Source organism: Amyelois transitella, chromosome Z (genome assembly GCF_032362555.1).
Source record: "Amyelois transitella isolate CPQ chromosome Z, ilAmyTran1.1, whole genome shotgun sequence".
NCBI lineage: Eukaryota > Metazoa > Arthropoda > Insecta > Lepidoptera > Pyralidae > Amyelois > Amyelois transitella.
This window is the reverse complement of record NC_083535.1, coordinates 11875626-11894093: the sequence shown is the minus strand read 5'-3', so window position 1 is coordinate 11894093 and position 18468 is coordinate 11875626. Positions and strand designations below refer to the sequence as shown.

General features: G+C 34.5%; 2 protein-coding genes across 2 annotated transcripts; one reads left to right on the top strand and one right to left on the bottom strand.

Annotated features, from left to right (window-relative positions):
* The first annotated feature begins 464 nt into the window (after positions 1 to 464).
* On the top strand, positions 465 to 8503 carry LOC106133972 (ephrin type-B receptor 1-B). The gene has a single exon (XM_013333897.2). The coding sequence runs from the start codon at positions 859 to 861 to the stop codon at positions 3892 to 3894; it is 3036 nt and encodes a 1011-aa protein (XP_013189351.2). The 5' UTR covers positions 465 to 858; the 3' UTR covers positions 3895 to 8503.
* Positions 8504 to 12837: 4334 nt separating this feature from the next.
* LOC106134027 (UDP-sugar transporter UST74c) lies at positions 12838 to 18158 on the bottom strand. The gene has a single exon (XM_013333975.2). The coding sequence runs from the start codon at positions 17891 to 17893 to the stop codon at positions 16904 to 16906; it is 990 nt and encodes a 329-aa protein (XP_013189429.2). The 5' UTR covers positions 17894 to 18158; the 3' UTR covers positions 12838 to 16903.
* Positions 18159 to 18468: the final 310 nt, after the last annotated feature.

Below are 18468 nucleotides of genomic sequence, written 5' to 3'. Positions count from 1 at the left end.
TTTAGTAAAAAAGCATATAGTAAATAAAGCTATAAATTCCGTTCTTTGGTCAAAACCTTCAAAGTACCTTTATTTTATGCTTTTTGAATTTGCCACCATTTTTTTAGAACTGCTTTCGAATTTTGTACTTTAATGTTGCCTAATAATTTCTATCCATCGAGCAGCGACGGCAATCTCAAATGACGTGATTTCTTAAATTTATGTAAGGTGGTAAAATGAAAAACATACAATCTTTTGTGTAAAAGTACATTACATATTTATTTTAAACAGAAATGTTAATGGGATACCAAAATATTTGCACCGGTCAATTATATTTTGGAGTAAATACATATTATATGTACAATAGATGGAAAAGGTCTGGTTTGTTTTGCTTAAAGGAAACAAATTAAAAATTCAAAATGTGGTCATATTTTAATTTCAATGACAGGCAACAATTATTTTTTCTTGTCTTTACACTATGGTACGGTACAATATTGTATTGTTTTTTGGAATAGCAACACTGTTTCAAAACTGCTGGCTGCGCGTCCATATCAAGTGAGTTTCATCTGTGAAGTACGGGATCAATAGAAATTAAAATCCTCACATACAAACGTGTTAATATTCGCTAGTTGTGTTCTCCGTCAGTGATTATTGTGATTTGGCGTCGAATGGGGGTCGGCCACTCTATAATGCGCGGACATTCCACAAACGAAAGACAGAAGTGAAATGTCGGGGACATTGTATAAACCTAACAAAGTGAAGTGCACTTTCTGAATGCGACAATGAAATATCGCTATGTAGGTACAGTGTAAGGACTGAATATATGCTTAACGCTTTTTCAAATTACTGTTTACGTTCGTGATTAGTGATGCGGCTGAGATGATGTGGATTATTGCGGTGGTGGCCGTATCAATAGCGGCGCTCGCGGCCGCTGAGCAAGTGCTTTTGCTGGATACCACCACGGAGGCAACATTGGGCTGGACACGTTTCCCTTACGGCCCACAAGCGAGCACATTAGGATGGCTGGAAGAATCCTACACCAACTTCGAGAAACAAATCAATTGGAGATCTTACGTTGTTTGCGACGTAGCACACAACAACGTTAACAACTGGCTGTGGACGCCTTTCATCGAGAGAAGGAACGCAAACCGAATTTACATAGAGATCAAGTTTACAATCCGTGACTGCTCTCTATTCCCTGGAAATGCTTTGAGTTGTAAGGAGACATTCAGCCTATTGTATTATGAGTTCGACGTGGTCACCCGCGAACAGCCGCCGTGGGAGCCCGAGACCTACAAGTTGGTGGGTCGAATTGCAGCAGGTGAAGGCAGATTCAATACTAATTCTGAAGTGGATATAAATACGGAAGTGAAGAGCATAGCAGTCACCAAAAAAGGTGTGTACTTTGCATTTAGAGATCAAGGAGCCTGTATTTCTATTTTGGCTGTCAAGGTGTATTATATCACCTGTCCCGAAGTTACTGTTAATTTTGCAAGGTTTCCGGCTACTCCAACTGGAAGAGAAGTGACTGTAATTGAGCAAGCGAATGGAACTTGTGTGGAGAATGCTGAGATAGCACCAGGTGAGGCAGCTCCTGTCTATTTATGCAAAGGTGATGGTAAATGGACCCTTCCCAGTGGTTCCTGCAAGTGCCGGGCTGGTTTTGAATCTGACCATCATAACCAAATATGCAAAGAATGTCCTCCGGGCAAGTTTAAATCCCACACAGGTGATGACCCTTGCATACCATGTCCTGACTACTCAAAGTCAACAGCTTATGCTGCAGCTGAATGCAAATGTGTACCTGGATTTTATAGAGCTAAAAATGACCCTAAAGATATACCATGTACACAACCCCCATCAGCTCCAGATAATTTGACTGTAACATTTGCTGACCAATTTTCAATATCGCTTACATGGCAACCGCCACACAAAACTGGTGGCCGTAATGATGTCACATACAGGGTACACTGTTCTAATTGCGGACCAAGTGCAGAGTATAAACCAGCTGCTTCCGGACTTAACACCACTCGAGTCACAATAATAGGTCTGGATCCAGTAACGGAGTATAAATTTCAAGTATTTGCAGAGAATGGAGTCACAGAATTGACTGGGGAGCCCCCAAAGAAAGTTGAAATAACAGCTATTACTGAAGCCTCAGTTGTCAGTGTTGTATCAAAATTGAGAGTATTGAATGTAGATAGTGACAAGATATCCCTTTCTTGGAATCCACCCCCTATTGATTTAACAGACCCAGATGATGCTATTGAAAGTTATGAGGTTAAATGCTTCCCAAAAGACAATCTGGAGAAAGGAGCAAATACTACGTTGAAGATAACCAAAGAGCCACATGCAATTATGACTGGTCTGAAAAAAGATACTGAGTATGGTATTAGAGTAAGAGCCAAGATGAAACGCGGTTGGGGTGAATTTAGTGGGATTGTTTATGCTCATACTACAAACACAGTGCCCGAAACAACCTTTGTGGGTGAAGAAGAAGGTGCTCAAGTAAGATTAGTAGCAGGAGTAATGGTTGCAGTAGTAGTCATATGCGTGGTTGCCATCATTGTGACCGTCCTCTTTTTACGTTCGCGTGCCGATGACGAATGCGACAAGAAGCAGCCAAATGATTGCAATGCACTCAACTACAGAAATGGCGAAGTTTACACTGGTCCAGAAAGACCTGCAAAGACCAGCAGTAACGCAACGACACCGCTTTTCGCTGGCACTGGTTCTCGCACCTACATAGACCCACACACATACGAAGATCCCAACCAAGCAGTGAGGGAATTTGCTCGAGAAATTGACGCATCTTGCATCACTATTGAAGCAATTATCGGCGGCGGTGAGTTTGGTGATGTTTGCCGAGGAAAGCTAAAAGTGCCGGCCAGTTGCGGGCAGGAAATAGATGTCGCGATAAAAACACTAAAGCCGGGCTCGACAGAGCGGGCGCGAAGAGACTTCTTAGCAGAAGCGTCTATAATGGGTCAATTCGAACATCCCAATGTTATATTTTTACAGGGTGTCGTTACTAAGTGCAATCCCATAATGATAATTACTGAATTCATGGAGAACGGATCGCTAGACACGTTCCTGCGAGCGAACGACGGCAAATTCCGTGTCCTACAACTTGTGGGAATGCTGCGCGGCATCGCCACAGGAATGCAATATCTCTCTGAAATGAATTACATACACCGCGATCTCGCCGCTCGCAATGTACTTGTGAATTCTCAACTTGTTTGCAAGATAGCTGACTTTGGGCTATCGCGCGAAATAGAATCTACAGCAGATGGTGCGTACACGACGCGCGGCGGCAAAATCCCGGTGCGATGGACTGCGCCAGAGGCTATCGCATTTAGGAAATTCACATCAGCCAGCGACGTGTGGTCTATGGGTATCGTTTGCTGGGAGGTGATGAGCTTTGGCGAGCGACCCTACTGGAACTGGAGTAACCAGGATGTGATAAAGTCGATAGAGAAAGGATACCGCCTCCCGGCCCCTATGGATTGCCCCGAAGCTGTTTACCAACTTATGCTGGACTGTTGGCAGAAAGAGCGTACACACCGACCGACATTCTCTAGCATTGTTACGACCTTAGACAAACTCATCAGGTGCCCTGATACCTTGCGGAAAATAGCTCAGAATCGTTCAGCGGACCCTCTAGCCGGCGATACACCAGATCTGGTGCAATTTTCGTCAGTAGAGGAGTGGCTGGAGTGCATCAAGATGTCGAGGTATATAGAGAAATTCCGGGCGGCGGGTATCACAGATATGGATGCTGTGGTCGACCTGACTGTGCATCAGTTGGCAGCTCTTGGTGTCACACTCGTGGGCCACCAAAAGAAGATCATGAATAGCGTGCAAAGTATGCGCGCGCATATTCGCGTCAGTGGCCCTTACGGCTTTTTGGTGTGAGTGGAAATAAGTGATATAAACCAGAGCAATGACAAGAAAATGTGTTGAACAGCTTGTATATTTTTTTAAAAAGACTTCCATGATTGGATTTTGACATGGACAAAGTGCTTAACTGATTTAACTTACTGAAAAGTGAATTATTGTAGGCTGTTCATATTCTGTTGTATTTCTTATTGTACAATTATAATTTAGTATACTTCCCAAATACATTGAATCTTTATTACCGGCCTAAATGACTAGAACATGTTTAAAATTCTTCTATAGAAAAGCTTAAGTGATGTATACATACAAAATACAACGAATTACAGAGCCATATAGTTTATAATCTTACACTATCTATTTTTTATTTGTACAAATGACAAAAAGTAACTAAAATCTCAAAAATTGCATTTATACTGAAAATGATAACTTCCGAACCAGTGTTCAAGAAAAAAGATGGCTGCTAATTCAAATGTGATTATTATTTTATAGTTTATCGTTTTGTTACACATTTTATTGTGAATTACATTTATTGCTATTTTAGATGTAAGTTAACATAATATTGAGGTGATTGACTGGATTTTAATTTTATTATAAGATTATTAATTGAAGATTTGGCAGATATGAAGTAATATACAAAGCATGTGTACTTAACTATTTATTACTCTGAGGAGTATAAGTTTTTTTTTATTTTGACATTTGTCTGTCCATAATAAATTTTCAGTAATCATGTTTGACCATGCCCACCATGGTAATTAACTAATTTTTTTTTAATTTGGCAGTGAATTATTTTTTCTAAAGTCATATTACTTCATACCTGCATGCCATAATCACAATGGAAAATTTATAACATTTTGTAAAAACTAAGAGTTATAAATGTAGCTAGCCAATTTTGGAGAAGTAGTTATTTGTATATTCGTGATGATTCTCGATTTTTTATAAAACTATCTAACAAGGTAATTTAATAATTAAGTGTCAAATACTCATGTCCTTGTTTTTAACATATAAATCGTACTGCCAATGTGATTTAGGTACTTAATTATGAATTTATATTTGTGTTGTATTTTAACGCATATTTTGGAACGTTTCGACCCTGCATGTAAATAAAAAGCTGACTGTAAATCTTATTTTAAATGCAATATACCCTTAAACTTAATACCACAACATCCTTCCTTAACAGATTGAAAAAAAGTTGGTATACAAACTTTTCTTCAATAACTTCAAACAAATAATGATCAAATGTATAATGTATAAGCTTTAAAATTATTAAGAAAGCAACTTTATTTATTTTACTTTAATGTTAATTTAGTTTTGTACCGTCCTCTTAACTTCAATATGAATGTAGAATTAATATCATTTATATGACTTATGTTTAAATAACTACAAATGGATGTAGTTCAATTTAGCCCCCAAAAATTACTATCAAATATAGTAAATGATCACCAGAATTAAATGAATTCCCAGTTAATTTCCCAGTATTAGTATATCATAAAAAAATTACTACAAAATTTTAATCGACAGTTTAATGACAACATCGCCACATTCATATCATAAACGACCATTTTTGAGGATCATTTACTCTATCGGTGTACATTTTTTGGTATTAGCGTAAATAAAAATTAATTTATAGATCATTTATATTATCCTATTTAGTTTAAAAAAATCATTTACAGTTTTGCACACGTCTAAAATGCCATTATATAACTCGCTTTGTTAGTGTGCAAATCTCTAAGGCTTACACGGGCCGGAGGCAAAGCGTAGTCGAAGGCGTGTATTTTGTATCATATAGGTTTGTATGATACAGTTCACACGCAATTACGACCGCCGTACAAATCAAAGCCTTCTGCTCTGGCGCCGCTTCCTGCGCCCGACGCCTTCGGAAATGCCAATATAGTATAATAAGTGCTTCGCTTCTTTTAATAATTTAAAAATCTGCTTTGCGATTGTTGTATGCTAAGCGACCGAATTATAAAATGCTTGAAGCGATCATGTATATATTATAATGTTCGTGTTTTTTGCGGATGTGACAAGGTAATTTTAAAAATATGTGGCTGCAATCAACTTTTTGTCAAGTTAGACTGAGTCATTTTACTCACGCGACATTTTACAATTTTTGCGGAAATTATCTTAGAAAGGGCTCATTATGACAACACATTTGACTCTGCTGTAACAGAGAAACTTGAGCATACCTAATATATCTGGAAACGTAACATTATAATAGCCAAATAAATACCTAGTTGACAAAAAATAAAGTAGTACAATGCATGAGCTGTCATTATATATACGGTAACTTTTTATAGGTCAGTGTAAATTGAAACTTAATGTGACGCAAAACGGGTGTATTTATTATTATTATTTTTTTTACAATTTTACTTGCTCATTAAATCATTTTGTCATCATGATTTTATAGTCGTATAAAGTCCATTGCAAGACGACTGATGACGACTCTTTATATACGAGTTGTAACGTTTTCAGACGACCTCACGCAGAATTACAATAGTTTTGTTGGGCACAGATTCATCAAGTTTACATTGTAATGTATTATGCAGTTTGTACGTCAAACTAGATTGACCTTTTCATAGTCTGCAAGTAAATCTCGTGCATTTATATTATCTAGTTAACATACTTTCTGATTAAATATAAATTACTCGTACTCACTAATCAGGGATAATGCTGCTAAGACCTTTGATGAAATACTTATTAAGCTTTCCTTTATACAGAACGAGCTTACATTCGCAACCTTAGGACAGAAATGTAATTACGCATTCTAAATCCGGTTTTTACGCTACTACATTTAAATGGGGTGTTGTTTTCTCAGCGTTCATGTTAATATAAGTTTTTCTATGTCTCTCATTTCTTGAAAACTTTCCAATGAGCTAGTTATATTTAGAATGAAGTTGGCACTGAATAAGTTTCAACATTTTAAAACTTAACGAAATGATGACGATTGTCAAGTAAAGATAAAAAATATTGAAAATTTAGTTTAATCCGTTGTATCACAAAATATAAAAATCATGTGACATTTATAAAAATAATGCCTGATCTGACTGTAATTTATATATATTAAATATAGTTTTTTTTACGAGGAAATGCGAGAGAAATTCTAGATTTAGGCGTGATTCCTATGATAGTCGTACCTTGATCTGTGAGTCCACGTCAGCTACTAACGAATTTGAATTATATGTAATAGGAATGACTTATTTAATTTATAGTTAAATTTCAGAGAATAATTTTTTTGAAATAACACTCTGAGCGGTAAAATAATAGTTGGGTTTATCGTATTGCTCATTCATTCCTTGCAACATCAATTTATTATCAGTACCCAGTAATAACTACTAATCGTATAGATAAGACATCCTTTCATGTTTTCGATAAGTCGAGAATGTTCTTAACCTTTTTTAAAGTTACTACATTTGAGTGCTTCTTATTGCATAGTAATTATTGGGGATTTAATTTTAGAATAGTTTATTTCAAGGAATACTTTCATTTCCTCATCTGACAAGCTATGATTCGATATTAGTTAAAAATAAAAAGTAAAACATCCGTTATTTTCATGTGCTAAGGTTGTAAAATTATTATTTAAAAAAATTTGAAGTACCGTTGTATTTGTCTTACCTACCTGATAAATAGAGCAGGTAGACATTTTTTTTTAAATTGGTATATCTTTTGCCGTCGTTCCGACCTTGCATTAGGCCAGTTTTTCTTGTATCTCTTACGTATGTGACTAAAGGCTTGCATGACAGATTAAATTGTCTCCTGCCTTATTTGCATTTTTTAAATGAGAACGCTTTAAACCAATTATTCGTATGTCTTTTTAAGACTTTCTTTAGAATGTGTCGAATTTACATTTAAAATAGGTACAAGAAAAATTTGCAATTCTATCCGAACTAGACTAGCCTTATGGCTCTAATATTTAAAATCTTGACCTGTATGCTCAAGTTATAAAACTATTTATAATATCTTAAATATAATTATTATATTCTTAGAATAATTTTCAACAGTGTTTATAATCTTTTATCTAAGCATTGCTAAAAATGTTTTGTTATTTTGAGCCCGAATAGATATTCCTATCGAAACGAGTGCAAAGGGACCGTGAGATATTTTAATCAGTGAGCTGCTTTCGGTTTTATTTTGAAGCACGGCCGAACACGAAAATCATAACTACATTCACAAATTTCTCTCGTTACACAAACAATTTCTAACTTTATCCTCCCAACATGACTTTTAATTGATGTTTCCTCTGATACTGCATCGTAATTACCCCAGCAGAGTGGCTTCAAATTAGGTTACCTTATTTTAAAGTCTTCCTGTCAACTTTCACATACGGGGCACATTTAATTGCGTTTGTCCATTGTCTAAAATCCAATGGCATTTTTAAACTACTGTTTGCACAAAAGATGACGGGTGTCTCCTGTCTAATAACCCGCAGAACCTGTAATGAAGGCTCCTTCAGTGCTTGCATCAAGCTCCCCTATTCATTACGTGCCAATCTTGTGTGTAATTACTGTCACTCCCGGTTTCCTTTACGACTTCAGTGTAGTTATAATGTCTTACGTAACTTCAGCTGGCAATTTTTGCCTTTTCAGCGTGATCCGGACTTACGTTCCATTAGGATGTTGCATTTTAAACACTTCATGTTATGTCGGTGGTCAAATAGGTCAGGTGCCCGATTAAAATGCGTGATGCGCAGAAATTCACAGTTTCAAATCCCATCTCAGCCTCTATTTTCAAAGTTGTGTACATTAGTTTGAATGCTAACCGATGCTCTTACGGCGAAGGAAATATCGTGAGGAAACCTGCACATTCAGATGGTACCTGCATGGTACCATGGTACCTGCAAAGGTAGCGGAGGTCAGATGGGAGTCGCTTCGTATAAAAACCTGACTCACCCAATCTAGGATCCATGTCGTAGGCATACCCCGTGCTCTTCACCAGAGAGGTGAGGATGCAATTGGGACTAAAGCCAGGAGGAAGAAGATAATTTGAAATATGTTTTATTAAACGTAAGACCGTAAAAAATTAAAAATGCCAAATTTCCAGAGCTTGTTTCCATGGGCACTGCAGGAAAGCACCTAGCTTTTTTTGCCTTTCCAATCCCTCCAAAAACTCATTCACGCATTCAAAGCAGCAAATTACGAGATACATATATGCATGCATGTAATTTTAGTTCATTGCCATTAGACACCGAGCTGAAGGTAGTTCATACACAATACAAATATGTGCCACATTAATATCGATTTAGATTATTTTGTAGTTATTTTGGTTTATTTTATCAATATAAACACAGATTGGATTTTTTATTTGAATAGAATAAGATCTTCCATAATCACGATAAACATTAAACACCACAATTGTACCTTTAAATAAATATAATATTTACATCACCGGTTAAATCTCATATTTCATATTGCTATAGTATATTATGTAATTAATTGAGAACATATTCGATGTATGTTAGCTAGTACGGAAAGCATGTTGTAATTATGAAATAAGAATAAAATTATAAATAAGATTTTTGATACTTGGTCGGAGAAGCTGTAAAATAGCAAATATTTATTTATTTAAGTCGAAAGTCCAGTATTTTATAATACAACGGCCTCTGTGGCTCAGCGGTAGTACGCTTGTCTGTGACACCGGAGGTCCCGGGTTCGAATCCCGGTCAGGGCATGATGAGAAAAGAACTTTTTCTGATTGTCCTGGGTCTTGGATGTTTATCTATATAAGTATTTATTATAAAATATAGTATCGTTGAGTTAGTATCTTGTAACACAAGTTTCGAACTTACTTCGAGGCTAACTCAATCAGTGTAATTTGTCCCGTATATATTTATATTTATATTTATTTATTTTGAGTATTGAAATGTCTGTCACAAAATTAAGCGAAATTGGCCAATTTATGCAATATTGTTTTGCAAATAAAAATATTTTATCATAAAATTGTATTTAAAATAAAGTTACTTTAAATTCCTACATGAGAAATATTATAATTGAAGCAAGTGATTTCAGTTAATCCACTTTAGTAAAAGGTGCAGAGATGAATTCGTAATACCCCACGACGGATCTCACTCAAATGTTAATTTAAAAAGGTTTATCTGTAATCTGAAAATTCATATGAAATTAATTCATTTTTTGAATATTAAATCTCACCAATGTGGCCACTTCTTTCATTAAAATATTTTTCTGGAGAACAATTTATTACACTGTTTTTAAATACAAATTCCGTGGTAAAATGGAACGAATGCTTTATAATTATATTTATTACATGAATTGGTCATTTTTTGTCAATGGGAGTGTTTGTAAATGTGATTTTGAAAATTAAATTGTAGTCCCGATAATAATCTGTCGCCAAAAGCAATAACTTGCCTGTCTTTGAACCGGTGCCTATTCGCAGAACGTTTATAAGCATTTTTTTTAATTTTAAAATCCTTTTCATTTATGACTACAATCCATTTTTTTTAGCCTTGTAAATCAAATGTGAATCCGACAAAATCAATAGTAATTTATAACATTTTCAAACTATATACACACTATTTGTGTTTGCAGTTGTAGAATCTTTTTCAAAAAAAAATATTTTGTTTATTTGATTGGGTTGCATGTGTAAATAAAAATATTTTAAAAATAGAACAAACATTAATATTACTTTTTTACCAATTTAAATTGGTTTCATATCTTTGACCCAGTATGCATCCAATAATTTTATTTATTAAGCATACTAAAAATTTCCAATTATTTGATTAAATATAGACTACTGAAATATTATACGTAAAAGATTAAAAGATATTTTGTGATATTCCCAGGTTTATGCCATAATTTTTAACATTAGGCAAAATTGTATTTATTTAGTTAACTATTTTGCACACAGAGATTGTTTTCTTTGTCTAGTGTGCTATTTATTTTAGAAATATATAGCAAATTTCTTCAGATACAGTAAAATTGATAAGAAGTAACATTTCAAGTATAATTGTCTGATGTTAAAATAATAAATAATTCAATTAGCTATAAAGTTGCTTTCGCGAGTTAAGAGCTAATATTGTAACTGGTATAGTTGAATGTAGTAACACCAATCATAGCCTAATTACTGTAAAACATAGAACGACGTTAGATTTATTTATAAGTTTTTTTTTTATATAGAGTTTGCGAGGTTGTCAACTTGGTCCTTCGATTCAAGCGCCTTGCGTCGTATACAGAATTATTATAGAAATAAAACTTAGGACAGTTTTAAATCGTAAATGTAAGCTTGGCTATAATTTATGTAATAAACTATTGATACTTAAACCGTTTTTATTTTCCCTTAATTTAAGAATTTTATCCCTTTATTCGCAAATCAACACGCGATCGAAATAAAATATTAGTAAATTTGTCATTTTGGTGTAAATTGATCCATTCGTCACAGATGCCAGATTCTCGTAGATGGGTAAACGAATGTCACTTTGAGGGAAAAATTCAGTAGGTATGTACTTAGTACATATGTCATGTTGTACTCTGCCGCATTCTGTGCCTAGCGACCGTGTTCTATTAGAATTTTCTGAGGCACAAACTGGAAGAGAAATAGTTGGAAGAGTAATTGTGTAGGTAGGTACACGCCTATGATAGAGATGTTAGCACAGAGTATAAAGAAGCCTTATTAGTTTAATTGCAACCAATCTATTCCAATCCTAAGTTTGACCAAAAGTACTTACTTAAATGGATTTAAAAAGCTGGTATTTAGCCCGCGCATATTAAGTCCCACCTACAAAGGAATTCCGGTTCGCCCGTGGAAATTTAGCGCCACCTTAAATAATGCCATTGGTACTTTATTTTTTACCGAGATGAAAGCTGTGTCCTTCTCCAGACTCTTTACATGCAAAATTTCATGAAAATTGGTTCAGTAGATATAGCGTGAAGAGGCAGCAAATTTACTGTCGTATTTATAATATGAGTTGCCGCCATTAGTTGGTTTAAAGATTGCTAGTCTGTGGCGACATCTATATTACTTACCAAAAGCAATAAGCTACATACTTTTCAAGTAGATGGCGTTCCTTTAAGTAGATACGTAAAACGGTAATGGCGATTTAGATTTTATTAATCTAAATAACGATGCGTATTGAATACACAACACGAATTATCTTTATTGTCCAATTGAGTTTCAAATACAGGAATGAAGTTATTCTAGAGAAAAGCGTCGATGGTGGAATTGTTATACCCGACTAATTAAGCCTGAATGCACATGTTGAAATCCTACTGCGGCCATTTAACTTAAATTTTATTTCTTTTCTGAGCCACACACAAAATTTTAATTGACTACTGGTGAGGTAAGTATCTTAAGGAAACCTACACGGTTTCTATACATACATATGGTCACGTCTATATTATAAAATTGGTGTTAGGGTAGTTTTAAATTTTTAATCACATTGTTTGTAAAATTATGTAAGTCTGTTTTTTTTTATTTATACATTTAATGGGGTGGAGGGTTGATATCCTAAGATACAGGATACTTCCTAGTTTAGGTATCAACCCACCATAATCCTTTTTCGTAATACCTACCAATTAAGTTATTTTTGTAAACTTTTTTGTGATTATGGTGAGACAATAAATATTTATTATTATTATTATTATATCCCTTGTGGGGAAGACAGAGCCAACAGTCTTGAAAAGACTGAATGGCCACGTTCAGCTATTCAGCTTAATGATAGAATTGAGATTCAAATTGTGACCGGTTGCTAGCCCATCGCCTTCTTTTCGTCTTACACGGTTTCTTCAGGAAATAAATGTATGGGACAAGTTGAATATAAAGGTTACAAAAACGGGACTCGCTTCATGTAAAAACTGACTTATCTGGTCCAGGATTGCTGGTCACACTCACAAGCGAACACTTGGCTTCTCCAGTCAGGTGAAGACGCAACCAAAACTAACGCCAGGAGGAAGAAGGATGTTCCATCGTGGGCAAAAACTAGAAAAATAAAACAAAATTACAGTACAAATAAAATTTATTCCATAATTTTGATGAAAAAATATTTACAAAACAATAATTATATCAGTAATTATATATACTTAAATCTATGATTATATCACAAACGGAATATAACGCTATAGAAATAATAGTAGGTACCTATATACCAAGGGTACCATAATATACGCCAACAATATAGTTATTAAATAAGGTTCATACTAAAAGTATGTAGTTTATCTAGTGGCAATATTAAATATGAATTAAGATTGATATAAATATCATCATCAATTATCCTCCCAAGCGATTTGGTCGGGAGAACATTTGATTCTTTAGATCCCAATCTATAGATGTAATAAAACAGTAAAAATATTTTGTCCGTACATTTAGTATTTTAGGCTGGAATGGATAGAACAAAAGAAGCAATTTTTTTGTACAAATATACGCCTGTATATACATACAGACAGACAAAAAATTCTAAATGTCAAATGTGCACTCTTCACTTATAAAAATAAAGTTTAATTTTCCACCAATATTTTCTTATCATCACTGAGTAGTAATACTGATAAGGGTTTAATTTCCTATTGCCAACGTATTAATGTATAATTAGAAGTTTACTTTTTACATACATAATTACTTATTCTCTTTATCGCCATTAAAATATATAACCAATCTAGAGGCATTAAAATCAAGTTCAAGGGACCTCGAATGATTCTTTTAAATTGGGCCTATTTAATAAGAGACAGACTATATTCTTGTCTCCTCCACACGGAAAATATTCAAGGTAATTTTTCCCGCCTTAAAGTAAATTTTTCCATGTTGGTTTTCATTTTATGTATACCCATTAAACCTAACACAACACCTGTCCACTCCACTAAACCCATATTCAGAACATCTGACATCACAAACTTAAGGGAGGTATATCGAGACCAGTTTATTATAAATTTTCCCTTTTAAATGTAGGTGAGAAAGTTGTTTAATTTCCTTCTCAGAACATCTACATCCTTTAAATATTTGTACTTGGCATCTAACAGCTAGTTTCCCGCACCTTTGACAAACTTCTGGCGTTCCTTTATCTGCAATTAGCGAGAAGGCTTTGAGCAGATGCGATTAAATGCAGTATAAATTATCTACCCTTTGTGAAGCAGTTTGTTGTGAAACTAAAGCAAAGCTGTCGAACAAGTTAATCAAGTCTTTAAAAAAATAAAAATGGAATAGTGTGTAAATTGACGTCCGGCAAAAAGGCGCAATGTAGTTTGTTCTGCGCCTCCTTTTACACTTGCGCTTTGCAAGCGACAGTAGATTTAATTAAAAGTTCCGTTGACGTCATTATGTGAGAACTTGTTCCCTATTTTGAAAATCAATTTATTTCTATTTTCTTATCGATAGTCTCGCTAAAATAGTTTTTTTTTTCATTCGACAGTCCTTATCTATTAGCAACTGAATAAGTACGATGTGAAAAACTACTTGGTTGGTTGGTAGGTACCTTTGTGTTTTAACAGACTTAATTCAAAGCGAAAAGGTAAACATATATGTAGTCGCAGCCACGTCTATGCGATAGTATTAAACTCAAAATGACAAAAACTTTTCAATATTTCAACACATTTTTGGATTTTTTACAGACTTGACCCCTGTCCTTAATCCCCTTATTCATCTTTTACACCAAGATACCTAATGTAAAGTCAGTGCACCCAAAGTTACAATACCCAGAATAAAAGACTTAAAAAAGTAAAAATAACTCAAAACTTAAAAATACATAACCATCATTCTGTCGCAGTCTGGCAAAGACAACAGCCCGTAAATGTATTTAGATAATGAGATTAAATCAACATAATGAAATGATATGTTTTAAAAGATAACACTTATCAGTATCAGATACAATGACATATTATAATGGCATTTTAAATAGTAAATCTACTCTTAGAAATATGATATTAAGCGATTTCGGTAAGAATTATACCATTTAATATATGACCATATACAGATTTTTTAGTCCCACCTCATGAAAAAAAAATTAAAATAAAATTATCATTTATACAAGTGAAAAGACGTAGCCTCTGTCTTTACCTTATGGAAAGAGATGTAATATATATAAATGTTTAACTTGTTTAAATTAAATTATACTTAAATATGTCATACCTTGATACCAACAATTTTTTTAAGTGAACGTACCTAGGTACATACAAACAAATATCGCGTATTTACCCTCCGCGGGATAGACATAGTCGACATTTATGAAAATACTGAAATCTCACGTTGAACCGAATGGCTTAATCTTTCCTCACTTCTAATATTATAAATGCAAAACTTTTTAAGGATGTGTGTGTGTGTTTGTTACACTTTCACGCAAAATTTACTGAACGGATTTTGACGAAATTTTGTACAAGCGTAGAATATAACCTGGAAAAACTTATAGGGTACATTTTATACAGAACTGCTCAGCTGCGTCGCTGCCATTAGAATTTCGGGATTAACTATTATATGTTCTACCTGTTTATAAATTTTATCAAAATACGTCTAGCAGAGTTTGCGTGAGTAACAACCACGCACCCACACCGACTTTTATCCTTAAAAACTTTCACATTTATAATATCAGTAGATGATAATGTATAAAATTTTCTCATACTCGTACATATTTTATTTTTATTTATTGAGAAAAAAGAAAATAAAAGTAAACAAATAATAACATATACAATGACACATTACAAGGTAAAATAAAAAAATACCAGTTCACATTTAAGACTAAAATCAGATTAGTCAAATTCCAATAACGTCCTTAATTAGTTTTAAATCCTTGTTCAAATTACCAAAATATTTAAGTGTATAATTAAAAAAAAAAAAACATTTTAAATCATATGAATGAGTTTTAACTATAAACTAGCTTTTGCCCACGTGAAAATAGTTAGCATCATTTTGACGGCCTCTGTGGTGCAGCGGTAGTACGGTTGTCTGCGACACCGGAGACCCGGGTTCGAATTTCGGCCAGGGCATAATGAGGAACAAACTTACATAAGTATTTATTATAAAATATAGTATCGTTGAGTTAGTATTTCGTAACACAAATTTCAAAAAAATAATAATTGAAATCTTTGATATTAACACGTTTGTGTTTCTCTGTCTTTCACGTCAAACCTACTAAACCAATGTCCATAAAATTTTAGAGTATGGAGGACATATTATGGTAATTTACATGTGGGGAAAAAGCAAGTTTTTTTATAAATACTATTCATTTTAAGTCAGTGTACTTCTTATATAAAATAAATATCAACCATTGCTCACATATGTAAAAGAGTCTAAGATGACATGATCTCATGATTCTGCCAACAATATGACTACCTCTTATTAATTCTGCTAGGAACAATATACAAAATACAGTTCATAAATATTAACAACTATTAAGTGTGTATAAACAAGTGCTTAAGTCATTGCAAACAGTTCTTAAGAAAAATTAAGTATTAAAAATATATTCCATTACATATTTACAGAACCTGCTCAGAGTAGATTCTTAGAGTACCAAGGCGACTAGTCTGTACAGTCAACAGCATATTATTTTCAAGTTACCCAAATCCAATGTGAACTAGCCTCTCCTCTTATGACCACACCTTGGAGTATCAAGCAAGGTAGCCTGACATTAAGTTGACTATGCTTATAGTGTTCATTCAATGTTCTATTTAATACATCTACTTATTAGTTTGAAATCATTAAAATAGGGTTATCCCTGTTACAATTGTAAGATTTTTTAGGGCAAACAGTTGAACCTTAGTGAAATATTTTTTCATTTGTTTGTCATTCCAAGAGAAACATAAATGGCCAAATGTATTCCAAAAATAATTATTACATATTATGTTTTCTTATAAGAAACATGATACAATACTGGTTACTAGTTTGCATATATCTTTACAGACTGGATGCCTGAACTCTGTTTCTTAACTTTTTTATTACACATTAATATCTGATCCAAATAACATCCATTACTTGACTTGGTCACTATCACTTTTCAAAGTCACTGATAAGTCATATCACCACAATTAGATGACTGTCTTTGGTACAGTCAACACTACACAGAGTATGTGGAACACGAGGTTGGTTTCCTACGTAGGCGATACTATACAGTATCCACTTTAGCATTATTGATCAACGCATAACTCGGAGTTGACTTGCGCTTAAATGTAACGTAAGTATATAGAAGGCTTGCCAGCACACTAATGTTCAAACCTACAAAATTCAACCAGGAGAATACGTAATCACCGCCAATCACCATCCCTAGATAAGTCACTAATATATTTTTCAAACAGCCAATGATGGTAGTAGTCAAGGCACTGTTGTGTTGCGTACATAACATAACACTGTACGATAAAACGAAACCCATGAAACAAGACATGATAAATTGAGCTAGAAAGATGGGGTCACTCCACCCCGCATACTCAGAGGAGCGATCCAGGTCACCTGTCCACCATGCCACTAAAACAGCAGGCACAAACATAAACAATGCATTGTAATACATCAATCCATATTTGCCAAGGTCTTTGGCATCCAATTTCTTCTTCATGTATACTCCATTAGCAGCTGTAAATGCATCATTTAAAAGAACAAGAGTGTATCCCGATACTGAGAAAGTCACGTCATCAGCTGCGGCCAGGAGAGCACCAAATACCATCGCAAACACACTGCTCTGAACAGACCAGGAGGCTCGCACTCCCAGTATAAGTCTCTCAAGGATCATAGTCATGAGGATACTAAACCGACGCAATGCTGTGAACATTGGTAAACTCAATTCTTTCGTGCCTCCAAGCCCTGTGGCCATGTTACCCATGTAAATGAGAGGAAGTGGCCATATCCGCCGCGCCACCCCACTGTCCAAAGGCGGGAATTGCAGTATATTCGCGGCACGTCCACACCATAATACAGTAATTATCGCTACCATTTGCCCCAATCCCAAAACTTGATAAGATGGAAAAGCGTACGTCGTCAAAACAGTTTTGTTCACAACTGTTATCATAAAAGAAGCAAGTGCGTAAAATGCCGCACTCAGGATCTTCTTTACCATTTGCGCCCTGTCGGCGTCTGCCTCATCTTGTGAATTGTGAACGGACATCGCGATGTTCCACGTAATTAACACTGGTAATCTACACAAAACACATGATCGATAAAGCGGATGGATTGTAAAAGCTTACCTACCGATAGTCACGATTCAGTCATTATTTCGTTGAACGTTCACATGATAAACATTCTCATGGTCAGCAAAGTAATCTTTTTATTTTATTTACACAGTTCAATAAAACCTTGATTACAAATACCTGCTGCCGCAAAGCAATATATTAATTCATGATGTGTGTGATGAGCAATTAATGACAGAATTGTCAGCCAATGTCAAGTTTGACAGATGGCAGGAAGGCAGGATGTTTTCGATGGAAGGTCATTGTTGCCAACACATTTAAATTGTAAAAATTTGTCTATGATTGTAGTAAAATAAAAAATACTTTTTGTTTCCAACATTAAAAAACATAATTCAAAATAAATCTACTTAATAATTGAATATGTGGCAACCTTATCAATTTACAAGAAAATTTTAATAAATAATTAATATACGTATGTAAATTTATATATATTTTTTTATAATTAAGTTTTCTTCACACCTGACAAGCAAGCCTGCCTGACAAGTAGATAGCA

Coding starts and splice junctions, on each gene's coding strand:
- LOC106133972 (XM_013333897.2), top strand. CDS start 859: ATGATGTGGATTATTGCGGTGGTGGCCGTATCAATAGCGGCGCTCGCG.
- LOC106134027 (XM_013333975.2), bottom strand. CDS start 17,893: ATGTCCGTTCACAATTCACAAGATGAGGCAGACGCCGACAGGGCGCAA.